General features: G+C 35.9%; 8 protein-coding genes across 18 annotated transcripts; 5 read left to right on the forward strand and 3 right to left on the reverse strand.

Annotated features, from left to right (window-relative positions):
- Positions 1 to 54: 54 nt before the first annotated feature.
- UGT73B2 (UDP-glucosyltransferase 73B2) lies at positions 55 to 2,339 on the reverse strand. 2 transcript variants are annotated; one of them, NM_119575.2, is made up of 2 exons: positions 934 to 2,269; positions 55 to 844 (listed from the first exon to the last, which is right to left on the reverse strand). In NM_119575.2, the coding sequence occupies exons 1-2, from the start codon at positions 1,919 to 1,921 to the stop codon at positions 381 to 383; spliced, it is 1,452 nt and encodes a 483-aa protein (NP_567954.1). In that variant the 5' UTR covers positions 1,922 to 2,269; the 3' UTR covers positions 55 to 380. The 2 variants fall into 2 exon arrangements, with proteins under 2 accessions (NP_567954.1, NP_849492.1); NM_179161.2 differs by having other exon boundaries at positions 163 to 2,339.
- A 562-nt stretch (positions 2,340 to 2,901) lies between these two features.
- On the reverse strand, positions 2,902 to 5,108 carry UGT73B1 (UDP-glucosyl transferase 73B1). Its single transcript, NM_119576.4, has 2 exons — positions 3,773 to 5,108; positions 2,902 to 3,647 (listed from the first exon to the last, which is right to left on the reverse strand). The coding sequence occupies exons 1-2, from the start codon at positions 4,761 to 4,763 to the stop codon at positions 3,172 to 3,174; spliced, it is 1,467 nt and encodes a 488-aa protein (NP_567955.1). The 5' UTR covers positions 4,764 to 5,108; the 3' UTR covers positions 2,902 to 3,171.
- On the forward strand, positions 3,009 to 4,023 carry AT4G34139 (uncharacterized protein; the record flags this gene model as incomplete). Its single annotated transcript, NM_001342254.1, has 4 exons — positions 3,009 to 3,070; positions 3,193 to 3,406; positions 3,443 to 3,626; positions 3,737 to 4,023. The coding sequence occupies 4 exons, from the start codon at positions 3,009 to 3,011 to the stop codon at positions 3,889 to 3,891; spliced, it is 615 nt and encodes a 204-aa protein (NP_001328546.1). The 3' UTR covers positions 3,892 to 4,023.
- A 258-nt stretch (positions 5,109 to 5,366) lies between the features above and the next one.
- AT4G34140 (D111/G-patch domain-containing protein) lies at positions 5,367 to 9,339 on the forward strand. Of its 10 annotated transcripts, none has more exons than NM_001342256.1 (11): positions 5,367 to 5,935; positions 6,200 to 6,447; positions 6,536 to 6,593; positions 6,675 to 6,793; positions 6,907 to 6,990; positions 7,247 to 7,522; positions 7,670 to 7,878; positions 7,981 to 8,067; positions 8,172 to 8,264; positions 8,516 to 8,737; positions 8,823 to 9,339. In NM_001342256.1, the coding sequence occupies exons 1-11, from the start codon at positions 5,847 to 5,849 to the stop codon at positions 8,925 to 8,927; spliced, it is 1,590 nt and encodes a 529-aa protein (NP_001320132.1). In that variant the 5' UTR covers positions 5,367 to 5,846; the 3' UTR covers positions 8,928 to 9,339. The 10 variants fall into 10 exon arrangements, with proteins under 10 accessions (NP_001320132.1, NP_001329510.1, NP_001329508.1 ...); NM_119577.6 differs by having other exon boundaries at positions 5,381 to 5,935; positions 8,513 to 8,737; positions 8,823 to 9,207; NM_001203980.1 differs by having other exon boundaries at positions 5,685 to 5,935; positions 7,978 to 8,067; positions 8,823 to 9,146.
- A 422-nt stretch (positions 9,340 to 9,761) lies between these two features.
- On the forward strand, positions 9,762 to 12,365 carry AT4G34150 (Calcium-dependent lipid-binding (CaLB domain) family protein). The gene is made up of 7 exons (NM_119578.4): positions 9,762 to 9,985; positions 10,092 to 10,196; positions 10,304 to 10,430; positions 10,522 to 10,593; positions 11,283 to 11,328; positions 11,414 to 11,723; positions 11,823 to 12,365. Exons 1-7 carry the CDS (start codon positions 9,940 to 9,942, stop codon positions 11,858 to 11,860), a joined length of 744 nt encoding a protein of 247 aa, NP_567956.1. The 5' UTR covers positions 9,762 to 9,939; the 3' UTR covers positions 11,861 to 12,365.
- Positions 12,326 to 14,470, forward strand: CYCD3;1 (CYCLIN D3;1). The gene is made up of 4 exons (NM_119579.3): positions 12,326 to 13,281; positions 13,371 to 13,572; positions 13,682 to 13,812; positions 13,886 to 14,470. The coding sequence occupies exons 1-4, from the start codon at positions 12,808 to 12,810 to the stop codon at positions 14,207 to 14,209; spliced, it is 1,131 nt and encodes a 376-aa protein (NP_195142.1). The 5' UTR covers positions 12,326 to 12,807; the 3' UTR covers positions 14,210 to 14,470.
- An 8,521-nt stretch (positions 14,471 to 22,991) lies between these two features.
- Positions 22,992 to 23,930, forward strand: AT4G34170 (Galactose oxidase/kelch repeat superfamily protein; the record flags this gene model as incomplete). Its single annotated transcript, NM_119580.1, has 2 exons — positions 22,992 to 23,189; positions 23,247 to 23,930. 2 exons carry the CDS (start codon positions 22,992 to 22,994, stop codon positions 23,928 to 23,930), a joined length of 882 nt encoding a protein of 293 aa, NP_195143.1.
- A 331-nt stretch (positions 23,931 to 24,261) lies between these two features.
- AT4G34180 (Cyclase family protein) lies at positions 24,262 to 26,434 on the reverse strand. The gene is made up of 7 exons (NM_119581.4): positions 25,934 to 26,434; positions 25,810 to 25,854; positions 25,652 to 25,724; positions 25,453 to 25,550; positions 25,283 to 25,353; positions 24,562 to 25,090; positions 24,262 to 24,462 (listed from the first exon to the last, which is right to left on the reverse strand). The coding sequence occupies exons 1-6, from the start codon at positions 26,286 to 26,288 to the stop codon at positions 24,965 to 24,967; spliced, it is 768 nt and encodes a 255-aa protein (NP_567957.1). The 5' UTR covers positions 26,289 to 26,434; the 3' UTR covers positions 24,262 to 24,462; positions 24,562 to 24,964.
- Between the last annotated feature and the right edge of the window lie 193 nt (positions 26,435 to 26,627).

A 26,627-nucleotide genomic window follows, 5' to 3' on the forward strand; every position in this document is an offset into this window, starting at 1 on the left:
ATACTTTTGTTTTGCCATTTACGGAATTATTTATTTCTCTAATGGATTGGGTCTGTATATTAGAGGAAAGTGAGACAATAATGTGTGGGTTAGTGGTCCACCAGTTAGAAGAATACAAATTGCAACTCGCCTTGTGTGGGTTAGTGGTCCACCATTATTGTTCAACAAATTCATTGTTAGCATTTGAAAATAGTGAATCTTGAACCATTGATTTTCTCCTAACAAAACAGAGGATTATGCTGAAGATAATAGAGACTTAGAGTGATGTCTATGGTAGAGGTTGCTGCCATTTGAATTTAACTCATATCTCTTATATTTTACATTAGCTTTCATCTTACTTCTGCTATGGAATTTCTAAATAGAATCTATATATATGAAGATTATGAACTAAACTCTTCCATGAAGCTGTTTAGATCGTTGAAGGAAGACCCTCCTTCTTCCACGGCAGCTTTAGCCATCGCCGCTAGCTTCTTTGCCCGTCTCCGCCTCTCCTCTGCTGCTTCCCCAGCCAAAACCTCCCTCACCGCTTTATCCACTTTCTCTCTGCTAATGAAATCTCCCATCATAACTTTCATATGCTTGCTCGCTCCCACGCTCACTCCTGTTCTGAGCACTTGCGTAACCAATTTCTCATTGTAGAATTGCTCCGCTCCTACAGGCCATGTCACCATTGGTAGCCCTGCAGCCACTCCTTCAAGAAGCGAGTTCCAGCCGCAATGGGTCACAAACCCACCGGTTGCTTGGTGGTCAAGTATCAGCACCTGTGGTGCCCATCCTCTTATTATCATACCTTTCCCTTTCACCCTCTCTTCGAACCCTTCTGGTAACCATTCTTCTCTATCATCTGTTCACACCAAATCTTGTGTCAGATTAAAATCAAAGCTACCCAAATTACAGCTATATAATATAGGCTTCAAACGTCAATTTCAATACCTTTGGTTTTCCTAACAACCCAAATGAAACTTGTACCGGAAGCTTCTAACCCTGCAGCGATCTCGAATAACTGTTCATTCTTGAAGAAAGCCACGCTCCCAAAGGAAACATAAATGACTGAATTTGGTTTCTTGGAGTCAAGCCATTTGAGGCATTCAGCCTCATCAATGTTCGCTTTCTTTCCTCTCTCAGCCTTCTCCTCAAATCCCCTGTTGTAAACCGATAGCGGACCGATATGCCACGCTCTCTTTTGTACACAACTTTTGTAAAAATCGGCGTAATCATGTTCTAGCTCGTAGAAACTATTCAAAACAACTCCTGAGCTCTTCACTTCCGATTCCCTAACTTCAGTCATAAACTTTCCCATGTCGGATTCTCCATCGCCATCTATGATCTGTTCTTCAGTTATCACAATGTTCCCAGGGAGCTCGGGAATCACAAATGGCTCAGAGCTTGAAGCCACTCTCTTCTGTGGTTTATGCACTCCGATGCAATAACCAGCGCATAAAGAGAAGTAGCCAGTGCCGTGGAACACAAGTCTTGGCACATTGAACTTCCCAGCAGCTTCAGTAGCCCAGGGGAAGAACATGTCGGCGATAAGACAGTCTGGTCTCGTTGTCCCGAGGAGTTTCTCAAGCTGGTCTTTGAAAAACCTTGTCGAGAAAAAGAATTTCACGATCATCTCGTTTTTATCATCATTGTTGTTTGAAGTGAAGAAATCAACGTTTTCACATCCTTCTGGTAACCCCAGCTCCACGCAAGGGAAATTGAAGATCTGGATGTCGATTTCGAGACCCGGATTCAGATTCTTGAATGTGTCGATGGGTTTTTGGAGGATCTTGGAGTTGAGAGATGTGGTGAGGATTGTGGATTTGGCTCCTCTGCTAGAGAAAAGCTTAGCCATGTCTAGAGTTGGTATCATGTGACCATAAGCCATGAAAGGGAAGAACATAACGTGGAGCTTTCGATGATGATGATCACTACCCATGATTGGCTGGTTGAAAAGAAAACTAGATGTTTCGAGAAATTTGAGAAAAATAATTAAGAGAGACGAAAGATTCTGAAGTTCGTAGAAAATAGTACTATTTTTCCTCGTTGTATATATAATAATGGTTGCAAGAGTGTGGAGTATATATAACGTATAAAGCACCAAAATTTGGGTTTAGATGATTAATGGGTAACGGATACTGACGTCGTTGCATACGTCTCTAGTTTTGGTTTCTTTGGTACTTTCTCTCTTAACGTGCCAGAGTAGTGTCAGTTTTCAAGGTCTTTTGGAACCAAAACCTTGTAACTTGTAAACTAATTTCCAGATTAATAAATCATGTTTAATTTATTATGAAAAGAAAAAGGGAGAAGAGAAAAAACATAAGGTATATATACAATCAAGTTAATCCAAAACAAAGTGTGGTTAATTGACCAATATAAAAAAAAATCACGGCCGGATTAATATTATTGTATTAATTATAACAATTATTTTGTTTTCCTGACTTTTTTAATCATGACACAACACATACACATACACACCGATAACATCAATACAAAGCAATGGGTTACTTGACTTGGTCAATGCATTGGGTTACTTGTCTTGATCAATTTGGGTCATTGCAATAGAGAAAAGTGAGGTTATATGGTCCACCGGTTTAGCAGGACTTAGAAGAACGTATATAGCCATTCGCCTTTTGGACTTTTAAAAAGATGAATTTTTAGCCGTATATATCGATGTGACTGATCGAAAGAACAAACCAAAAAAACTCTTAATGGAGTTGTAATACATAAATAAGACAAGTTGTTAGAAGAAAAACTGAAGTCGATAAGCATAAAAGTGATGTTATATAATATCATGGAGTCACCCAACAGATATGTTTCTTCTAGAAATAGTTTGACGATGCTAATCAAATAAAATGTCTTGTAATTTAAATTTCTTTTAAAATTATTTTACTTTTTAGAAAGAATTAAAGGTTAGGTATTTGATATTGGTGTGTACCAAATCTTAGTAGACTTTTATGGTTTTTGTTCTTTCTTTTAACAGAACGAACAAATCTAAACGGAACTAATGTTGGGTTTGCGTCCTGATGGCTCAAGAACCTAACTTCACATTCACTTACCAATACTACAAACTAAAAGATCATCCATTGTAAATTTGAATGAACAAATACAATCTTTTACTGTTGTAACTCAAACCATCAGAATTACAAAAACATTATTGTTCCATAACTTGCAATACATTCAACTTCTTTATACCTTCTCTTTTTGCAGTTTAACTAACGTAAGCTCTTCCATCAACCTATCTACCTCTAGATCTGAAGATCCTCCTTCTTTCACCGCATTTTTCGCCATTTCTGCTAACTCCTTGGCCCGTTTCCTCCTCTCTTCTCCAACCATCACTTCCCTCACCGCTCCCTCCACTTTCTCTCTGCTAATGAAGTCTCCAACTACTTGCATCATCTTCTTCACTCCCACACTCACTCCTGTTTTCAACACTTGTGTCACCAATTTCTCGTTGTAGAACTGCTCGGCTCCCACGGGCCATGTCACCATTGGCAGGCCCGCTGCCACCCCTTCTAATAACGAGTTCCATCCACAATGCGTCAAAAATCCGCCAATTGCTTTGTGCTCAAGTATCAGCACTTGTGGCGCCCACCCTCGGATTATCAATCCTTTTCCCTTGGTCTTCTCTTCAAACCCCTCTGGTAACCAATCTTCCTTCTCAACTATTTATATGTAATGCAAACGCAAAAGTTAGAGTTTGAAACAGTAGAATCCTAATTAGATCATTGGTTTTTCTCTAAAACAAAAACAGAGGATTTTGCTGCAAAGAGAGTGATGTCTATGGTACCTTGGCTGCCTTTTCTGTTAACCACCCAGACAAAATCATGTCCTGACATATCTAAACCAGCTGCAATCTCTATCAGCTGCTCGTTTTTAAAGCTAGACATGGTTCCAAAGGCCATGTAAATCACTGAATCACATTTCTTGGAGTCGAGCCATTTCAAACATTCATGCTCATCAATGCTTGCCTTTTTGCCTCTTTCTGCTTTCTCCTCGAACTTTCTATTTCCTAAGGAAAGCGGACCGATATGCCACGCTCTTTTCGCCACAAAGCTCTTGAAATAATCTGAGTAAGCCTGTTCAAGCTCGTAGAAGCTGTTCACCAACACGCCAAAGCTATCTCTCTCTGAGTCTCTTATTGCCTTCATAAACCTCCCCATTACAGACTCTTCTTCTGTCTCCATGACCTGTTCCTCTGTAATCAAAATGTCTCCCGGGAGATCAGGAATCACAAAGGGCTCAGAACTTGTTGCCACATTCTTAGGGAGCCTTATGCAATGAGAAGCACATAAAGAGAAGTAGCCTGTGCCGTGGAACACAAGTCTCGGTACTCCGAACTTCTCAGCAACTTTAGTGGACCAAGGGAAGAACATGTTACCGACAAGACAGTCTGGTCTCATTGTCACGAGGAGCTCCTCTAGTGGCTCTTCGAAATATTTCATTGCGAGTAAAAACTTTTGACTCAAGTCACCTACGTTTAGGTCAGGTGTGGAGAAGATGAAATCAGTATTCTCACAGCCATCAGGCAAACCAAGCTCTGTGCAAGGGAAATTAAGGATCTGGATGGTGATGTCTTCGAGTCCCGGGTTGTCTTGGTTGAATGATTTGATGGGTTTCTCGAAGAAGAGCTTGGCATTGAGAGGTGTAGTGAGGATAGTGGATTTAGCTCCTTTGGTGGCAAAGAGCTTAGCCATGTCTAGAGTTGGTATCATATGGCCATGAGCCATGAAAGGGAAGAGCAAGAAATGGAGCTTAGAGACTTCGACAGGAGTTCCCATGTTTAACTGATGAGAAATCAAGATCCTGGTTTTTGTAGAGCTAATTTGGGAACTCGTTTCAGAAAGAGATAAGAATGTGCTTAGGAGGTTGAAGCAAGAGGCAAGGTAAGAGAGTGAAGTTTGGGAGATAACGCTTGCTTTATATATACAGTATAACAAAACAACTACAATATATGGTAACGAAAGTCCGAAACTGCACCGTTTTGTTCAACAAGATATGGATTTAAATGTTGCTAATCAATCACGTGTCGCTTTTACAATCACAAAACGGACCCATAACCTAATGTTTTTTAAAGAAGTAAAGAGATCAATCGTTGCAGATATTTGAGAAACTTTCTAAAGTTGATGATATGGGAAAAATTTGATATCCTTATGATAGGAGTTGAATAAATCTAAACGGGCTTATCTCCAAGTCGGATTTGTTTTGTCTTCCTTATTTTGTCAGCAATGACAATGACATGTCTAATTACAACAAAAACAGTTGATAGGAATTTTGGTAGGAGTTGAATCTCACGTCATTGCATTCGTCATTCTTCTTCCCTTTTCTCACTCTTTCTCTCTACATACTTCTTTGAGTTATCTTCTATTGTTTTTTTCTCTTTCAACAACAATAATTTGTTAGGAATTAGGACTTAGCTTCATTGATTCTTATATTCAGTGTATGATTCTGGTAATAACTTCTTGCAATCACATTCCCTTTGACGATAACATGAGATGGTGAATGAGAAAACAATACAGTTAGAAAGACTTCACTAATAAAAGCTTCTGTCATTGACTTGGGTTTCTACTTGATGGGCCTAAACCTTACTGGGCCTAAACCGTAACACTCCGGTTTTTTAACAGTAAACCGTAAATTGGATTCGGAAACGAGAGATGGTTTTCCGAGTTACCCTCCTCCTCGTTTCTCTTCAACAGAACTGTAGATTCCAGTTTTTGAAACCAAAATTTGAAAAGCGATTATTGATTGAATCATCATCGTCAAAGTAATGATCTTTTGCTCAATTTGATTGTCCAGGATCTAGTTTCAGCAATCTTTGGTTGCAATCTTTGGTTGTTTCGTTGAGATTCCAGCAATCAATCCTCATGCCCGACGACGATAAAGAGTTGCAGGAACCCAAGGAAGAAGACTCCTACGTTTGGGACAGCGATACGCAGCTATATATCCATCACAGGCTACGTCTCTTCCCAAATCTATCGATTCTATAGCCTAATTTCCTTAGTTTGCTTTAGTTTTGATTGAATATAAGCAGAAATTGTCCATTGTGTTTAGGTTTGATTGTCTTAGTGTTAAAAGCTTTATCTGCTATTTATCGTTTTTAACTATAAAGAGTGATGAAAAAGGCAGAGACTTTATTGAGATTGATGCTTAATTCCATTGAACTAAGGACTCTATTCATTTTTGCATGCTAACTTTTGTTTCGATTTGTGAATTGCAGTAGTGGGTTTTACCATGACCCAAATGCTGGTTGGTATTATTGTAGCAAGGATGGTCGTTACTACAAGCATGAAAATGGCGAATATGTTCCCTTGGAATACGACGAGTCTTCGGTGAACCCTCCTGGAGATATTGTCACCTATGAGCCATCTGAAGATGACTTAGGCAGAAAATGTGCATTTTCTCAGGCTGAGAATGTTGAAAATGGATGTGAAGTTTCTCTGAGTAATCCTGGAGAAACTCCTTCAGGTAAATTTTCATCTAGTGTTCCGGTGGATTATTGAGTAGCATCTATAATATTTAACTGATACTGATAGACACGTTATTTGCTCGAAAGAGTCAACAGGGTGCCCAAATGACCAGGAACCTGAACATCGTCAACGACCTTCCTCATGGTTGGTGGTTATATCCTTTAGTAGATCATGGAGATTAATATATGTTTTTTCATCAAATGGTTTATGAAACTTTTTTATCAGGGTGGAAGATACACTAATTGAACTTTATCTGGATGGTTATAATCAACATCCCAGTGCTTCCAGCTATGAGAGGGCTTCTGGGGAAAATAATCAGGATTGTCAGATGTTGTCAGCTAATGGTCTTTGCCTGGGATAATGCTTATTAGAATTTTATATTGCATACGTTGGAATGAATTTGCTCTTCAAGTTTGGAATTTAAGGAGAGAAGCTACAAATTGTGTTTGTTCTCCAGGAGATGATGATGCTGAGGAACTTGAAGAGGGAGAATGGATTCCTGAAGAAGATTTTGATCCACAAGAAGAGAACTTTGGTGAAGGTTTTTATCTCTTCTGTTCTTTTCATTTGCTTTATTTCCGCTCCATATCAGCTTTCTTGGTCATGGTTTTTGATATATGAAGCTAAATAAATCCTTATTCCTCATGGTGGATAGTATTTTTCTCTCGTAAGCTGATCTTAAAATTTGAAATAATTAACTAACCCCCGTAGTGCTGTTTAGGGGGATCTTATTACTTCGATGATGTGTTTTCTTCGGCTCATATTCATAGCTTTCATGCTCACTGTTTCATTTCTAGCTGCTCCTTCAAGCGAGGAAGAAAGATGGCTAGCACAATATGGTCAAGTCATCGAATCCCCTGGGAAGACCCTGCCTGAGATCCCGTCTGTTGATTTGTGGGATTGGAAACTTGTATGTGAAACCAGAGAAGCTGACAATGAACAGGTGGCTAGGTTAGTAGGGAGGCTGGTCAGACAGTCGGCGAACCTTCATCCATCTGTGGTTTCTGGTGGCACACTTTTAAAAACTGCCCCAATTTGTGAAGCTCGGCTTCACCTAGTGCGAGTTAGGACAGGTTTACCATTTTCCTTCTAACCGAGCCTTGTTCCTGTGAAATGTGAATAAATATTGTGTTGCTGCAATCGATTTTTGTTAACCTGGTGTGCTCTGTTATATGGGGAAACGTAGAAAACGAATTTGATTTTCAAATGATTTATTCCAGGTCAGGTCTATAAACTTCGAAATCCTAGTGCCAAATACCTTGCATCCTTGTCAGTATATGACGCCTCCAACCCAACAAAAGATTGGGAATTCCCTGATATTTCAACTGAATGGCAAAATCCTGATACAAAACGCAAAGCCAAGAAGGGGAAACCAAAAAGGGCCAGCAAACTTACAGTGAAGCCTAGTGAAGTAGACATGATTGAAGAGGTACTCCAAATCCACCTTCATGGCTGAATTCTTGTATTTTATGTTTGAAAATGTTTGTGAAGGATGTAAACACCTCTTGAGATTCTGTCAAATATCTAGCAGAAGACAAAACGCAAAGCTAAGAAGGTAAAACCAAAAGCTGACTGCAAACTTACGGTGAAGCCTTGTGAAGTCGACATGTTTGAAGAGGTACTGCAAATCCATCTTCATGGCTGAATTCTTCTATTTTTTGTTTCAAACTGTTTGTGAAGGATATTAACACCCTGCTTCTTGAATTTTTGCCAAATATCTAGCAAGAGACAAAACGCGAAGCTAAGAAGGTGAAACCAAAAACTGACTGCAAACTCACAGTGAAGCCACGAGATGAAGTCAACATGATTGAAGAGGTACTCGGACCTCACCTTCATGGCTGGATTCTTGTATTTTATGTTTCAGAATGTTTGTGAAGGATGTAAACATCCTGCTGCTTGAACTTCTGCACAATATCTAGCAGGAGACATTTTTCTAAAGCTCTGTGTATGGGGAAATTCAGTGAGAAACTTAAATCTGTTAAGAGTATTTCGAAGGCATAGTTTAGTGTTATTAGAACCCTAGTAAGCTAGTATTTTCATTGTTGCTCCTTGTTGTTTATCAGCAGAGAAGCTGTTCATACAGAGATAGAGCCGCTGAGAGAAGAAATTTGCATGGTGGATATGGTGTTGGACCAGGTCAAAAAGGAACAACAGTGGACCATAACACGGACGAGCATTCAGTTCCCGACACTGGTTCTGAAGAGGATACTGTAGCAGAAGCATTGGAGCTATCATTTGGATCTGGAAGTTATGCAAGGAGGATAATGGGAAACATGGGTTGGAAGGAGGTAACTTGTGGATCTTATCACTTGTGAGTTGTGATGTTATTTGGTGTCACCGTAATTTATGATTACTGGGGAAATGCTAATGCAGGGTGAGACGCTAGGGAAGAATACAAAAGGTTTGGTTGAACCGATACAAGCAGTGGGCAACACTGGGAATGTAGGGCTAGGATTTCCTCAAAGGAGAAGGAAATAATATGAGGTACAAGATATTCAGTTTAAGGGACTCTTAGTGTTCATATATTACTTGAGAAATTGAGTTACTATATAAACTTGGATTGGCTTATAACAAGAGAGGTTGCAATAGGTAGCTAAATTTCATCTAGACTTGTAAGAGTTGAGAATCATTTACTTGCTGATTTTGAGAAATAGAATGAGAAATCGAAGTACCAAGCAATAGACAAGTTGGTTTCGATTTTTATTGGACCAAGCAATAGAACTGTATCAAGAAAACAACATATCGGATTTATGGTCCATTTTCTCTTGGTCGACAATTTTTTGAAATGGCGCGACGTTGAACAAAAATTATACGAACAAAGAAAGCTATTTCCAGGTTACTGCCTTTATATTTGGATGACTTGTTCCAAGGGGAAACTTTTTTTTTTTTTGTCTGTCATCTGATGATATTAGAACTTTCAAAGGAACCAAGATGATTGCAACAGCTACACTGTAATCTATAACCATCATGCCATTGGACGCATCCTAGTAAATACATAAGAAAGACACTCCCTTTATTTTGGTCTCCGTTCTTCAGCCACACCTTATAATATCATCCACAAGATAATAAGTGGTGTCTAGCAAATAACAAAGCGAAGCTATATCTATATTTATTTACTTATTGATTGTCGTGAATCTATCTTTAATGGTGACATGCCATAGAATTATCACTATTGTGTGGTTGTGCTTGTAATTGTTTGTAAAAATTTTGATTTTATGAATCAAAGATTATCAACATCTAGACTTTAATAGTTAAGGAAATAATAATATTTAAAAAACGCGTACCTAAATCTAATGAAAAGTCAAAATTACGGTCAACGCCTTACGAGACGCGTCTGGTTCTTGAAAGCAAGTTCTGCGTTATTTCATCATCAATCAAAGTCGCCATTTTATTTTTATTTAAAGTCTCACGTCACGGAATTATCTCTCTGAATTCATCATCTTCATCATTACCTTCTTTTTCTCAATCTCGATTGTTTTCTTCCAAATTCATGTCGATGATGGCGGGTATACAAGGCCAGATTCTCGAGGTCACTGGTTCGTACCTTTCTCACATCCCCAATTCTATTATGTTCTTCAACCTTATCTATGATCCGTTGAAATGTTAACTTTTAAAATTTCTGGGATTCTTTTGATTTGTCAGTTGTTGGGTGCCAGAAATTGAAAGACACGGAATGGTTTTCAAGACAAGATCCATACGTCGTCCTTGAGTATGGTGGCAGAAGTCACCGTACCAGAACCTGCACAGGTTATTTTTAATACCACCTCTTTTATTCATAATTTGTTCAGATCCAGAAAAAATTGAACAAAGTTAAGATCTTTCAATGAATTTGATTGATGGGTTTGTTTTTTCAGATGGTGGAAAGAACGCTGTTTTCCAAGAGAAGTTTATCTTCACTTTGATTGAAGGGCTTAGGGATCTTAAGGTTGCTGTCTGGAATAGCAACACTCTCTCCACTGATGACTTCATTGGCAATGCAACGTATGTGTCACTTCTTATCATTGCCTTGTTATGCTTTTTAATACCCGCTTTGGATTTGGAATTGAGTCTTTTGTTGTTTGGTTGTTATTAGGATTCAATTGCAGAAAGTTCTTTCTCAGGAATACGACGACTGTACCTGGACTTTGCAGAGTAAAACTGGGAGGTAATTACATTGGCTTTACTAGTTTTTGTTCCTTTTCCATTAAGTATCATGTTTGGTAATCTCGATTATTGCATGGTTCACATTTGTCTAGCTGATTTTGGTGCAACTTTTTGATGTGGTTTCTACTATATAGTGCTTGAATATATAGTTTCGCCAGTTGCTTTGCTTTGCTTTGCTTTGTTCTTGTCATTTACTTACAGTGCTGACATGGTTTTGCTCACTGATCAGAGTCGTTATGTGTGTTTTTGTGTCCTAAATTGTTAATCTGTGTGAACTACTTGTTCGAATGTTCTGTTTCTACATTGAGCACACTCACAATTGATGTAGCATTTTGATTAGGTTTCTCTGGAACTTATGAAAGATAACTAGACATTTTGACATAAATGGAGCTTCTATTGTCTGTTGTTAGGTTACCTCAGTAAAGAGATGTGAAGTTGCGTTTAAACATTGTAGCATCAAATTAGAATTTCTTAAAACTGGTCTCTTGAGGTATTCCATTTTTGTTTTTGAAAAAGAGAAAGTTATGTGTTTTTTAATCCATGGCTATGTGTTTTGTTTTCTTAAATTCCTGGAAAATCGGTTACAATGTGCCAAGATTTTGGTAGCTTGTCCTCAGCGATTGCTCCTTGTAAAAGATTACTTTTTTGATTAAAAGCCTTGTGAAAAACATCAACCTTTCTGTCTTGTAGATTCGCTGGAGAAGTACAACTCCTACTGCATTATGCGGGAGCAAAGGTAAGTCGAGCCTCAATTAGCAACATTGGTTAACATGTTCCATTATAAACAAAAGGCTAAACACACAATCCACTCTTGTATGCAGAAACATAATTACGGGTCTGCGCCATCAGCACCGTATGCACCTCACGTACCTCAATACTCAGCACCGCCTTCTGCATCTCCGTATTCAACAGCACCACCATACTCTGGACCATCTCTATACCCACAAGTACAACAATACCCTCAGCCATCAGGATACCCTCCAGCTTCAGGGTATCCTCCTCAGCCATCTGCCTATCCACCTCCCTCAACCTCGGGCTACCCTCCGATCCCTTCAGCTTACCCACCTCCTCCGCCATCCTCAGCTTACCCTCCTCAACCATACCCTCCGCAACCATCATATTACCCACAAGGTACCTTCCTTTCTTTCCTGTTCTATGCTGCAATTGATCGCATTTGCTTGTCTCTAACTATAGTCAGTGGTGGTTGATCTTTTTTCTTCTTGTTTCCAGGTCCATATCCAGGACAATACCCACCTCCTCCATACTAGAGCGTTTGGCGTTTAGAATTTGACGGGAAGTGGTCATGATGTATAGATTATAGTTATGGTGTTTTCTAGAATTTGGCAGACGAATTTCTTTGTTTTGTTTTTTTTATATCATCTTCCTTGTGCTATTGCTAGCGTGATGGTTAATTTTTGAGTTGGTCAGTGAAACTTATTGAGAAGTTTGGATCTTTTCATGTTTAACCAGATCGCAGATTATATTGAATTATTACTCTAAATCCTTGGTTTTGTGTGTTCATCATCCTCTTGAGTTAAAATTATGTTAAAAACAAAAAAAGGTTTTGGTTCTGTCTTTAACTTTAAGAAACGGAACTTATCGGCGTATAATCATCGCACTTGTGATCAGATGCAATTAGAAAAAGGTTATTTGGTCAATGTATAGCAATATCTTTAGGTTCTAACAAAAACATTATTGTTGACAAATAGCCCAAAAGTAGTAGAATTTAGCCGACAGATTTTACTGCACTTTGGTTTCTCGATCTCTACTCCAAATGAGTAAAAAGTGGGTAAAGCGGGAAACAGCAAAAGAAATCACACATTTAATAAAAAATAAAGAAAAAGAAATTCCACATTAAATAATCACAACAAGAAAAACAAATAATATATTAGTAAAAGACAAACGTAAAAACCATCTCTCGGCCTTCTCTCATAAATCAATCTCTCTTCTTATCACTCTCCGAAACCCACTTCCAGCTTTTTCCTCTCTCTTTCTCTCTCTAGTCTCTCTTTTGTAGCTCTCCCCTGCTAAGCTAACCACTGCACGTTTCCATAGAGAGGAAAGATGAGTCTCTCTCCGAGAGATTTTCTCTCTATCATCTTATCTTCTTCCGTGTAATGCTCTGAGCCAAAACCCAATAACTAAATCAACAACAATATAGAAGAGAAGAGAAAGATCTTATCTTTCTTCTCATTCTTGAGTTTAGTCCCCCACAATGGCGATTCGGAAGGAGGAAGAAAGTAGAGAAGAACAGAGCAATTCGTTTCTTCTTGATGCTCTCTACTGCGAAGAAGAGAAATGGGACGATGAAGGAGAAGAAGTTGAAGAAAACTCTTCCTTGTCTTCTTCTTCTTCTCCATTCGTTGTTTTGCAACAAGATTTGTTCTGGGAAGATGAAGATCTGGTTACACTCTTCTCCAAAGAAGAAGAACAAGGACTCAGCTGTCTCGATGATGTTTATCTTTCCACGGATCGAAAAGAAGCTGTTGGTTGGATTCTGAGAGTCAACGCTCATTATGGCTTCTCTACTTTAGCAGCTGTTTTAGCCATAACTTATCTCGATAAGTTCATCTGTAGCTACAGCTTACAGAGAGACAAACCATGGATGCTTCAGCTCGTTTCTGTCGCGTGTCTCTCATTAGCTGCTAAAGTCGAAGAAACCCAAGTCCCTCTTCTTCTAGACTTTCAAGTAAATGATGATACTTGCAATAAATTTCCTTAAAGTTTAAGTCTTTTATCCCTCTGTTCTCATCTCTCTGTTTTTTTGGGGGTTTGCAGGTGGAGGAGACAAAGTATGTGTTTGAAGCAAAAACCATACAGAGAATGGAGCTACTGATTCTGTCTACTCTCGAGTGGAAGATGCATCTCATTACTCCAATTTCGTTCGTAGACCACATTATCAGGAGATTGGGACTTAAGAACAATGCTCACTGGGATTTCCTCAACAAATGCCACCGTCTCCTCCTCTCTGTAATCTCCGGTTCGTAAACGACAAAAAGAAAAAAGCCACTCCATTTCGTTTTACCATCTGCTGAATCTGAGTAATCATCTTACATTCTTGTCTTATCTTCCTCAATTGTCTTTGTCAGATTCAAGATTTGTCGGGTACCTCCCATCAGTAGTTGCCGCAGCTACCATGATGCGAATTATAGAGCAAGTTGATCCCTTTGACCCTCTTTCATACCAAACTAATCTCCTCGGTGTCCTTAACTTAACCAAGGTTAGCTTCTCTAATCATCTCTCTACTTGTTTTCACTCAGTCATTTTCTCAAACAACTCTCGTGCATTAACAGGAAAAGGTGAAAACTTGCTACGATCTAATCCTCCAACTACCAGTGGACCGCATCGGTTTACAGATCCAAATCCAATCTTCCAAGAAACGCAAGAGTCACGATTCATCATCATCGTTGAACAGTCCAAGCTGCGTGATTGATGCAAACCCTTTCAATAGCGACGAAAGCTCAAACGATTCGTGGTCAGCGAGTTCGTGCAACCCACCAACGTCGTCGTCGTCCCCGCAGCAACAACCTCCATTGAAGAAGATGAGAGGAGCTGAAGAGAATGAGAAGAAGAAGCCGATTTTGCATCTGCCATGGGCAATCGTAGCCACTCCATAATCGAAAGCTCGATTTCGTTTATATGATATTTACTGTTTTTTTAAACTTTGAGAACAATCTTTGTTGTATTAAGCTTTACCCGTTTGCATATACGAAATGTCGCGAATGCCCTTACGTGCCATGGCTTGATAGAGTTAATGGGTAAAGGGTATTCATGACATTTGACTGCATGGGATGTGACGAAGGAGAGAATTAGAAATAATAATAATAATATTGCGTAAATTTTGAGGCTTGCCCAATCTTTGGGCCGTAATCTCCGGCGTTATTCATATTTTATTAATGTTTTATATTATGAGTAGTAGTATGTTCTAAAATCTGCTTTGCTGAAGGAAATAATAATTACATACATATTCTTTTACTCCTGTAGTTTAGGAAAGAAAAAAACGCATTTAAATCCGTGCTATTTGATAACTACATTTTTTTCGTCCAGAATGGTGGATAATACAAAATTTAAGAAATGAGATGTCACAATGTTTTAATATTTGAATGAGACTGTTGTGTTTATGATCGAAAGTGAAAGATTTAGCGTTTTTAGCTTTGACTTTTGGGAGAAGAGCCAATTGTTGCTGCTTTTTTTGTCAGTCTTTAAATATAATCGCTTTCAAAGATGAATCAATAATTAAAATTTTAAAACGGAAAGACAAAAATGAAAACGTAACACTATATTATTGCTTTAGATTTTTTGTCTAAAGTCTTGTCAAAACCTGCTCTACACTATATTATTGCGTATCAAATAACTAACTACACATGAACATGTAAGTTGTCGAAAATAACAACATATAATTATAAATGTTTTTAAAAATCAAACAGCGAAACTTAAATCAAATCTACAGAGTGTAGATCTTTCGTTGACCAGTAGATAAATTAACTGCGACAGACAGACACAGGACAAGAAGGAGGAAGTGAAGTAAACGCGCCATATATAGGTGAGTGTTGTTCGACGACGATAAAAATGTGGTGCAGCATTAGTAACAACACCAGAACCAAAGTAACCTGCTTCCACTCTGAGCACCTGGGATTAAGACACGTGGCAAAAAGTATCCAGCGTTACTATTCTTTTTTTCTTTTAATAACATCAAATAATCGTCAATTAATTACGAAAATTGAAGATATTAAATTTAACAATTTACTATTATAAAATCCCTTTTGTATCACGGAAAAGCTTATATGATAATGCGATTGAATCACGAGAAATTGATTTTTTTTTTTTAAACAAAACTTTAGGTTGTGTGAAAATCTTGGCTCCTTCTTTTACACTTTTTCTTTTCCAATTTTATTTTCTCTTTGGACTTTTTATTTATTTATTTTCTTGGCAATAAAAAAAGAGAATTTAAATCTATAACTTTTTTCACGTGTGACACGAATTTTCTACTTTGGGGGATTCAGATTCATCGTTCTTTTTCCTTTATATTCTCAATTTCATTTCGCTACTTAGAAAAAAAACGAATTGCTTTAGCTGATGTCGTTTCTTAACGCTCAGCCTCACGTCATCAAAGCATTTAAACTCCCCTCGTTCATGTAATCTTACATTAATACGTATGCGTAATGCGTTTATGTATTGTTTAAAACAAAAGATCCGTTCTCTAACTTCAACTAAAAAGTTAACATCCATGCATATGTATTAGAATATCAAATTAAGCACAAATATTAACATGTTAGCAAAAACATGACTCTTTATTTCTACAATATGTATATCGACTTTTAATCACAAGTTTACTGGCTGTAGAAAATAGGTATATTTGTGTATATACGATTGAAAGTGTTCATATATTATATATATGATATGTTTTATTTTTGCCGTTGTTCTTGAGCAACTATATGCTAATATATATAGGAAGAAATAATATATTCTTCTTATTATTCTTATTTTGTATTTTTAAAAATAATATTTTATAATTTGCAGAAGAACGGGAACAATGTGATATATCAAAACTGAACAAATAAAAATACTGAAATTTGAGTAGTTAATCTAATAAAAGAATCTCTAGTGCAAAAACACTGGTTTAAAATTAAACAATTAAGATGATATATCAAAACTTGCATACCAAACTATACAAAAATTATAATCGGCCACATGCATTACTATAATTTTATGATAACATTTGAAAATCTGGAGTAGGGCATGTAGCTACATAATTGATGAAAGGTGAAAAAGGATGTATGTGGAAATCGGGAGGTTTTCAAAATGGGAGACCAAAAAATCTTTGTAGTTATTCGTTTTCTTTTACAAATTTCAAATAATAAATATGTTGTGGAGAATGTGTTTTCTGTCCTTTTTTTTTTTTTTTTTTTTTTGTCTCTTCTAATGGTCTTCTCCTCTTTAAGGTATGTTATCAATATCATGGTACCATACGCATCTCGTGAACCATATAATGACTTGCCATAAATTATTTATTTCCTGAAACAAAGATAAGATGAAAAAGAGATTACTTGCTACGAAGAAAATAAGTTCTTTTAACCAAAAAAAAATTGGTCGAAAAAAAAAATTCTTCACATCTATTTACAGTCTTTACTTTTGGGTATAATATATACTCTTCTGGACCGAATAATTCATTCCCTTCCCATTCCATCCCATCAAATAAATGTGAAACTATTCTTAGTCAGCTTTGAATTTTGGTAGTTTTATTTTTAATTTTTAATTAATAGGTGTTAAAATCGATGCTTTTTTATTGAAGAAAACTCAGTTATTAAAAAAAGAAATCAAAATATATTTGTATTGGTAAAAACAAATGAAAAAAGTTTAGAAAAAATGGGAAAGGAAAACAGCTTGCACCCAACATGGAGAAAGGGCAAAGAGGTCAATGTGTCCCCACAACAATAATTATAGAATATTATTATCATTCTCAATGGCTTTGTGACCTTTATATCTTAAATATTTCTTCTTTTGACCTAGTCTCTTCCCTTTTTACTTCCACTCTTCTTTTTTTCTTTTATTGTAATTTGAAGTGACGAGAATGTGTGTATGGTCAAAATGTTATACCGGGGAGAAGATTACAATACATCAAAATTTGTTACAGAACTGCTGCATATGCTTATCAGTATTCTCTGAGAAATTAAGTAAGTTAAGATAAATCACAAGTAGAGTAAACTGTGGAAACACTTCTAATCTAGCGATTCATCGATATGGTTTAACATTATCTCTTACGATCGATTTACTTCACTAATTAAGTGAATGTCTTTTTTTTTTTTGCTTAATAGTCGAAAAAAGTTTGAAGTATATATAGGTCCATCATCTTTTCGGATCATTATTTTAATCCTCATTTGTTTTATCGGTGTTTGAATTCGTGTTTTTGAAAAACTCTTTCCTCCTGATAGTAAGCAAACTATCAACAGCGATTTAAATGCATCGTTTGTGTATGCACATTTTTTACGTCGTCTCATACCACGCGCTACTTGCCTATTCTATCTATGGCTCTATGCATACGAGTCTCCTTAATTAACGTTGCAACTTGCATGTAGCAATATTTGCTCCATGGTTAAACAAATAAACAATCAGATCAGATAGTCATTCATTGAAAGAATTCGGTGTGTTTATCGCTGTCTCCATCCTCTTCGTTCATATATGTACAATATATTTAACAAATTTTAAATTACAGATTTATTTTATGATACAACATAAATAACTTAAATGTTTAATAGTTTTTTTTTTATAGTGCCATAAATCTTGAGTTTGAATATGATCCAGAGTTTCAAAATTATGTGTCTCATTTAAAACTAAAAGAACTCCAAAAACACATCTCCATAGATTTCTACAAGCTATAACAAACAGATCTCCATAGATTTCTACAAGCTACTTTCATTAATTTGCCACATGCAATCATCAAAAGATTAAAGTAAGCCTTCAAATTGCTTATGTGTTTACCCATATAAAAGAATATACGCCGTGTTAAGAGTTTCTTAGAAGAAGTCATGACTTGAATTATTCTCTTTGTTGACGATTTGATCGAAGCAAACCAAAAGTACATATATATCATAAACTAATTATACTTTTACAATTGAGTACTGCACATACGTTTTTTACTAGTCAAGGGATGTTGACAAATTCACATGCATTGAAAATCAGGACATGATTAGCTTCAAAACAAAGGAAGTATAAAAAGAAGTAAAAAAAACAAAAACAAAGAGCTGCATTCTCAAAATTTGTATAGTCCATGATTATGTCTCACAGCTGCAAAGTCTATATGGTGGTTCATAAAACCAAGTAATCATTGGTCCAATGCAGTAAATAAAACAAAAAAGATATTCATATGTGGGAAATTATAACAAATAAACAAGGAAATATATACTGTATTTTAATATCATATGATCACATATATATATATATATATACTTTTTGAAGTGTCTCACAGTCAATATGGGATTAGAACTCAGGTTTTGATGTTATATCTTTCAACGTGGGTTGGTAATTTCTTTCCGGAAAATGGATGACATCCCGAGACACTATTTAGAATCTATGGTTTAGACTTTTTAGATAAAGATTATTTCAACTATAGTTGATAAACTACGTACTGACCATATTTCAACAGCTACGATCGGATAGTCAACAATTATCTTAAATGAAATACCACAATTTATTCAATGCAATGTATACTGACACGCCCATTTGTTAGTTTCTATTTTATCAGAAAATTTTATAATATACCATTTAAATTATTTTTATTGAAATTAATGATAAAAATAATTTAATTAATAAACAATTATTGAGGAAAAGGTTCTTCTAAGGATGAGCGAGTGGCGAATCAGACTCCTTCCTACTTTAATGAATTTTTGTAATAACTTTTTTTTTTACTGCAAATTTTTGTATTGATTAAAAAATTATGTTATCGGCTTCATATCGATGTATTCCGAATATTTAAGGCAAAGATGGAAAAAGGTGTAAGCAATTCATTAGCTTTTAGTTCCAAGCCATATACAAACTAAAACCAAACTGAACTATTGAGCTTTTTTATATTTCTGACTCGGTCCAAATTCTACATTTTTTTTTTTTTGTTTAGGCAGAGGTCAAATTCTGCATAGAAATTTAGAAAACTACATAAACCAATGAATATGTTAGAATATATGTAAATTAAACATGCAACATAAGACATAAATGGGATGCATCCAAAGATCTCTTCTAATGATTAGTAATTAATTGAGCAATTATGGCAATAATGATAGAAAAATGAAAATGAAAACTATAAGGGTTATAAATGAAGTAGGTCCAAAAATGAAATATAATATTAATGGAAAATAACAGAAAAAAAGAAGAAGAAAGGGTATAGTGTGAGCTGCAATTGCAGAACCTGTCGCTATGGCCCTCTCCTTAAGACAAATCAGACTGCAGGTCCCAAACCCTTGTTCTATTTCGTGATTCACATTATTGTATGCTTTTATCTCCACACTTCTCCGTTCTCATATATACATGCATATTTTATGTCTATTTTATATGACTATAGCCTGTACATGTTATCTTAAATATCCGTACGTATAAATATAATATATGCATAGCAATTTGAGCCTTTTAGACCATTTTCAATCAATATACCACACCCAAATGAATGTAACATTTAGTTGATTATTCTATTAACAGCCTCTTAGATAACGAAGATACCTGAAATTTTGTCTAAATGATGATGTCGAAAATATGAAGATTCATGATGTTGTGTCTCAAAGTCAAATATTCGTATATGAGGCTTTTAACAATACTATGATAAAAAAAAAAAAATTGATTCTGTTAAGTGAATTCACATATTTATGATAAATATATTGTTGGCAATTAAAAGTTACAGAAAATACATAAATGTTGTTAAATACATTGGGTGAACAAATAAAACGAGGTTAATTATGTATAGAAGACATGATGAGTAATGTGTTTTTTTTTCCCGGCGTACATGAGAGTAATGGTAATTAGTAAGATTAAAAAATGCTCACTACAAAAAATAAAAAGATAAAAATGTTATTGAATTATATATACTTGTTCTTTATCAAAAAGAGTATATGTTTAATGAAAGATTTTCTTATAAACAGACCGAACCCCAGTATTGCAACTGGTATCCAATGTGGAATTTGTGTATCCATATAATTCAATAGTGGTCACAATTTCATATATGAAGCCAAATCTATAGTCTCACGGTTTCACAAAGAAACATCAAGAAACATACAAAATGTCCTCAAACATTTTCTCCTTTTTTGCATCATTTATCGATTGGAGCTACAGAAACAGTTTCTTTTTGAAATTAGAATATTTCGATAGTAGCCACTCTACGATAAGTCGATAAGTTATTTTAACATCCAGTACTCCATGCATACGTTATACGCGCACAGTGTAGTGAATTAGTGATATATGTACAATGAAAGAAGCATATATATGTTAAGAAATACCACTTTTGTTATTATTTGGTTTCTACGTTCTGTCCATGTCCACTAGAAATGACATCAAGAGAGATTATCAGTTTTTAATTTTTTGGGAAATAAGAAACTACTGTAAATTAAATTGAATATATATAAATGATATGAATAATTGTAAGATTATTTTCGGATTTTTGAAGTTTAATATCTATAAAAGTAAATAAAGAAGTTTAATATCTATGTTATATTGGGATTTCGATTTTCATGTTGTCGTATTGGAGTAAGGTAATCATCATATATATGGTACAACAATTAGAGAAGAAAGGTGAAACTCACGAGATATGTATTACATGTTGTCCAAATTCGTGGGCAAACGATTCACTCTGAAATCGTGGTCACACAAAATAATTATGACTCGATCAGAATATATTTTTTTTTTGGTACGCTCAAATTTTTCATATACTTTTTTTTTCTTGGTAGATGAACAAAAAAAACTAAAAATAAGACATATATGTAGGTATAATGCATATTATGGAGTTGACGGTTGGATCGTACGTACGTATTACTTGAACAAGTAAATGTCGGGATTTTGACAGAGGAAGCGAATGAGCAAAACTATGCCAACATATTAAATAAAGTCAGAGCTTCGTTTCATTTTTTATCCTCATGAGTTGTAAGATTCATTTCAACTTATTTTTTTACCTACCATTACTACTCTTGTACTTTTGATATTTATTGAATTTTATCTGTTCATTTTTTATTTTATTACCTTTATTTTTGTTAATTTTATTACCTATAAACAAAAAATAAAGTATAATTTTCTAATTAGTATTATAAAAAGACTTATAGTATTACGTACATTCAACTCGTTGATACATTTAAATTTAAAGATATATATGAATCTTACATGTTCTTGCATATTTTTCTTCCATGTAAAAGCCATATATATCTCAAACTACAATACAAAATAAAAATTGTGGGAATTATCTACAAACATTTGGTTAGACAAGTGACAATAGATAAAAAAACTGTTGTATAAAAAAGGAAAGAATTTTGAGTTAATCTGAAACTTTTTAATTTCTGAATTTTTACTGTTGACAAATTTTAATTCTAAGTTGCCTTTTGAGAGATAACTATCTATTAAATAATAAATTAATTGATTTATGTTCCTATGTATATGGTTCGTATGGCAACTAATCCACCTTTGTGAGCACAGATTAGAGTGCTCGAAACGAAATTGAGTGTCTGTCTAAATGATTGTAGCTCCTTCTGTTTTTGGAATGTTCCAGAAACAATTAATATATCTTTTGGACAGTTAAATGTTAGATGGTTATATTCAATCCGACTGGTCCAGCTAGAATCAAAGACAACACATATATGCAGGGTTTAATCAAAGCTTGCATCTACGAAAATAGAAACAACATCGAGTCAAAACTTGCATGTACCCATATAAACTTGTCAAAGTAATTGAGTCGATAGAAGTATTTGGGAGGGTCAGTAATTGTTTCTAGCAAGGTGTGGGTAAGAAATTAATTGCAATAAGAAATTCGAGGTCAAAGAGTTGACAAAACAAAACAAAAAGTAAAATAAAACCTGAATGAAGCAAAGGGATTGGTTTTTCAACTATTACCATATTTAAAGTTTTATTATGACATACTAACATAAATGTGTTGATTCTGAATGAAGTAATGAAGAGGGTTTGGATGATGTCTCATCAGTCACCACTGCAAAAGGATGTCCTGTAATTTGTTTAGACAAAGATTTTGTGGGTATCTTCTCTCTCTACTACTTTTAAGATTGACCTATCTTCTCTATGTATATTTACTTTTACCTTATTTACATTATAGAAAAATAGATAAATAAATCTCTTTTTTGTTTGGTATGTGAAATAGAGGCATTCGCTCGCATGTCCTGGTTAAAAGCCCCTCATAACCTTAAATTTCTCTTGAAAACCCAACGAAAATTTTATTCAACGCTCGAACTCACTTGGCAGGCTTTAAAGCCAAGCCCATTCAGACAGTGGCATCAAGTGAGCCAATAGCTAGCTACAAATCCTAAGAGAATGGTTTAAGGAATAGAGACACCTAGCTTACTATAATTTGTCGTTGTCAACAAAAACAATATATATACTTTCTTAAACCCATAAATATGCTGATGATAAAATTAAGGAAAATATCTTAGTTAAAGAATATTCATATGTTTTACAAATTCACGATATTCAGGAAATTAAGGAAAATATCCTAGTTAAAGAATATCCATTTGTTTTACAAATTCACGATATTTAGGAAATAACACGTTGAGAATCCTAATAAAATTATGACTGAGATAATTCCCTGTAGAAAGATTTTAGGCGAGAAATTTGGAGACAGAAAAAAAGCTTACTTAAGGAAAAAGAAAGAGCTTCTTACTTGATAAGCAACCTTGACCACTCAAAGGGAAAAGGTGATCGGCAACCATGGATGATGGAGAAGAGCTACCGGTTAAAACAATGCTGATGCTTCATGATGATTTAATATTAAACTGCTTAGCGCGCGTCTCAAGATCAAACCATCCAACTCTCTCATTAGTATGTAAGAGATTTCACTCTCTCCTTGCTTCAGTAGAGCTTTACCAAACCCGAACCCTCTTAGGCCGCACCGAGAGGTGTTTCTACGTGTGCTTACGACTCCGTACTGATTCTAAACAACTACATTGGTTCATTCTTGGCCAGAGACAATATAGTTCCAGAAAGATTTTGGTCCAAATTTTATCTCCCAATTCTACCTCTGCGGGTATTGCAGTGGTTGGTCCTAATATCGATGCCATTGGCGGAGGAATAAAGAGTAATACTTTGTCTAGCGTTATGGTCATGGACTCTCGTTCTCACACGTGGCGTGAAGCTCCAAGCATGCGGGTGCCCCGCATGTTCCCATCAGTTTGCACCCTTGATGGGAAAATATATGTAATGGGAGGCTGTGATAATCTAGATTCAACGAATTGGATGGAGGTTTTTGATACGAAAACTCAAACTTGGGAGTTTTTACAGATCCCTAGCGAGGAGATATTTGGAGGCTCTGCGTACGAAAGCGTAAGGTATGAAGGAACCGTCTATGTTTGGTCTGAGAAAAAGGATGTGACTTACAAGCTACATGAAGGTAGATGGAGTGCAGCAGACATGTCGGCGAATGGTTGGGGTTGGCCAGGATCTTCTTATTGTGTGATAGAGAATGTGTTATACAGTTGTTTTGTCCACAAAATCCGTTGGTATGACCCCAAAGAAAGAGTATGGACACCTTTAAAAGGACTGCCTTCCTTGCCTTGTAATGGCCACGTTAAATTGGCGGATTATGGTGAAAAAATGGTGATTTTGTGGGAGAAGTATGTGGATGTTGATGAGAAAAAAATGATTTGGTGATGCGGAAATTGCGATAAAAAAACGCCAAAATGGAGAAATTTGGGGAACGGTAGAGTGGTTTGACAATGTGTTTATGTCCAATGGGCCAAACGCTTTAATGGGTTTAGTGCATGCGCTTACTAGTACGGTTTGGTGACATGAACGTGTGAACTGAATCAAAGTCACCCAAATTTAGTTTTATTTTGATTTTTCCTTTTTGATATTCTTGTCGAACCCGAGACCTTGGAGAATTGTTTGGTTATGATTTTTCTTTTGCAATTCGTTTGGCAACATCTAACAATCTAATTTTAGTGGTAAGCAGAGCTGGTTCACTTCTATTATCATTCAACTGATGAACCACGAGAACGCTCTCTTGTGCATTCAGAGGCTTCTCCTTGGTGCTAAGTACGCTAGCTTTTTGCAAGCTAGATGGGACTTGCATGTCTCTTTCAATATAATGGAATACAACCAAAACACACAGATTGTGTTTCCTTTTTCCCCTGTCCAAAAAGAAAACGTGCTTCAACTCCTGCATGCTTCTTTTCTTTCGATTCTACAAATTCCAAGACCATCTGTTTATTGCTTGTTCTGGAGAATCTGCTATTGCCTATTGTATGTTTAAATAATTTCTGGGTTGTTTTTTTGTACTTACTTATTCAATAAAGAGAGCTTGAGGAAGAATGCTATTGTTGCAAGACAGAAACTTTTGGGCCAGCAGTTACTTTGTTGTGTGAAGTGAGAGTTTCAGATAATATGGAGATGAGATTACCTTTGATTTACTTTTGGTCGCACGTCTAATCAGATTCATGCATTCACTGCAAGTGGTTATATTATTCGTTTGTTTCAGTCTAGGTTTATTATCATGTCCTTCAGAATTACAAATATACTGTCATACATAATACATTCACACGTTTATAAAGGTATGCTTCCTTTTACAACTGAATCATCACATCTGCTTCATGGGTTCTGAGATCTTGTAAAGTAAGAAGCATATTATTCATTATCAGTTTGGTATACTGAACAACTTACACAGAAGAAGAAGAAGAAGAACTGAATCACTTGATGAGAATGCATCTTGTCGGTGCTCCTTCCGCTCCAACTAATCTCAGCGGTAAGCAATGAAGCGAGTATGTTCCTACCTCCACACCATCCAGCTTCAGCGCTTCCACTGGGATTATATCCTGAAAACATGTGTATCTCACGTGTTAAGACGTAGTTCATCTCCCTTTTAAGCCTACCTATCTCTCTCACTTTCTTGTCCAGTGAATACCGCTATATTCAATCATATCCCATGGTTTGACATCCAAACATCACAGGAGAATTGGAAATGTTTAGGTACTTGAATATTTTTTTATAGAGAAAGATATACTAACCCGTCCTTTAAGTATAACCCTGTGTGTTGCAGGTGATTCCTCAAAAGCAGCAAATGAAAGATAATCAAGCCCTGGATTCCACAATGCAGAATAACCGGTTTCAGAAAAAAATGTGTAATACAAGCTATCGATCATGAAAAGCTAAGAAACCGAAATTGTCCATCTCTTACCAATAAGTTTGATGTCTGTATTCTCAACCAACCATTTAGCCCCATCGGTCATGAACCCAGCAAAGCTTGAATCAAACTCTTTCTTAAACATAAGCCGCCTAATATATATATCAAACACAGAGTGAGTAAGCTTATGCTCTCTAGTTGTTTTTACCAAGATTAAGGTAATAACACACACTCTCAATACTGAGACTCTTACTTGTCGGTGTTGGATGTTCTAAAGAGCACACGACGAACTCCTCTTTGTATATGAAGTGATTCCATTACCTCAGCTAATAAATAATAATCCAACCCAAACACAAATCATTAGACAAAAGATACTAACTTTAAATTTTCGTTACAAATTCAACAACTCACCAGTAATGTTCTTATCTCTCGGAACATCAACCAACAAAGCAGGACCTATATACACAAAAACCCCAATTTCAAAACTTTATCACTAACCCAACTAAAATCAATAAACACCAGATTCAAAAATTACCATTTAGGACTTGGAGATCAAGCGAATCAGTATCAAAACCAGCATCGTAATAATTATCCCAAAAGTGACCTGGAGCATCCACGTGAGTTCCAGAGTGAACAGATAGTTTCATCTCCGATACGTTAGCGAATGATCCATTCTTCATACTCGCGGCTAATCGCAGGAACGTCTTTCCCAATCCTTCCGAAGATTCCCAAGCTGGAATCTCCGGCGTGTAACGATGGCTGATGTCGTATATCTTACCTCCTTCGTAGACCTCACGGCGGATTGGTTTGGGATCGTCGGCGAGGAGAGAAGAAGAGAGGGAGAGTACAACGGCGAAGAGGAAGAGAGGGAAACTGACGGACCGGGTCATTGTTTCGGGTCGCCGGTTAACGGGTTCAATTTTTTATACTAGTGTTTAGTAATCAAATGATTAAGCTATGGTTTATATAATGGACTCCTTTGACCTTTGACTTTTGACTTTTGAGTTTGGCAAAACCGTCTATATTGACTAAAAATAGCTGAAATGATTTTTATTAAAACAATCTGAATATCATCGAGGATAAAATAGCTGTCCACATTTCACAAGCTTCATCAAAATATTGACGTCACGTTTCTTGATTCTCTTAATCAAAGTGTTGATGTCACGTTTTTAACTTGATGATAGAAAGGGACAAATTAAGAATCGGTTTAATCACAAAATGTTGATGTC

Source organism: Arabidopsis thaliana, chromosome 4, assembly GCF_000001735.4.
Source record: "Arabidopsis thaliana chromosome 4, partial sequence".
In the NCBI taxonomy this organism is placed as follows: Eukaryota; Viridiplantae; Streptophyta; class Magnoliopsida; order Brassicales; family Brassicaceae; genus Arabidopsis; species Arabidopsis thaliana.

Excerpts from the sequence above, each read along its gene's own strand:
- UGT73B2 (NM_119575.2), bottom strand. The coding sequence starts at position 1,921 with ATGGGTAGTGATCATCATCATCGAAAGCTCCACGTTATGTTCTTCCCT. Across the intron at positions 845-933 it reads GGTTGTTAGGAAAACCAAAG|ATGATAGAGAAGAATGGTTA; the intron begins GTATTGAAATTG and ends TGGTGTGAACAG.
- UGT73B1 (NM_119576.4), bottom strand. The coding sequence starts at position 4,763 with ATGGGAACTCCTGTCGAAGTCTCTAAGCTCCATTTCTTGCTCTTCCCT. Across the intron at positions 3,648-3,772 it reads TAACAGAAAAGGCAGCCAAG|TTGAGAAGGAAGATTGGTTA; the intron begins GTACCATAGACA and ends ACATATAAATAG.
- AT4G34140 (NM_119577.6), top strand. The coding sequence starts at position 5,847 with ATGCCCGACGACGATAAAGAGTTGCAGGAACCCAAGGAAGAAGACTCC. Across the intron at positions 6,594-6,674 it reads CGTCAACGACCTTCCTCATG|GGTGGAAGATACACTAATTG; the intron begins GTTGGTGGTTAT and ends CTTTTTTATCAG. Across the intron at positions 8,068-8,171 it reads AAGTCGACATGTTTGAAGAG|CAAGAGACAAAACGCGAAGC; the intron begins GTACTGCAAATC and ends CCAAATATCTAG.
- AT4G34150 (NM_119578.4), top strand. The coding sequence starts at position 9,940 with ATGTCGATGATGGCGGGTATACAAGGCCAGATTCTCGAGGTCACTG. Across the intron at positions 9,986-10,091 it reads CCAGATTCTCGAGGTCACTG|TTGTTGGGTGCCAGAAATTG; the intron begins GTTCGTACCTTT and ends TTGATTTGTCAG. Across the intron at positions 11,724-11,822 it reads ACCATCATATTACCCACAAG|GTCCATATCCAGGACAATAC; the intron begins GTACCTTCCTTT and ends TCTTGTTTCCAG.
- AT4G34180 (NM_119581.4), bottom strand. The coding sequence starts at position 26,288 with ATGACCCGGTCCGTCAGTTTCCCTCTCTTCCTCTTCGCCGTTGTACTC. Across the intron at positions 25,855-25,933 it reads TGATCTCCAAGTCCTAAATG|GTCCTGCTTTGTTGGTTGAT; the intron begins GTAATTTTTGAA and ends TTGTGTATATAG. Across the intron at positions 25,551-25,651 it reads AGAACATCCAACACCGACAA|GCGGCTTATGTTTAAGAAAG; the intron begins GTAAGAGTCTCA and ends TATATATATTAG.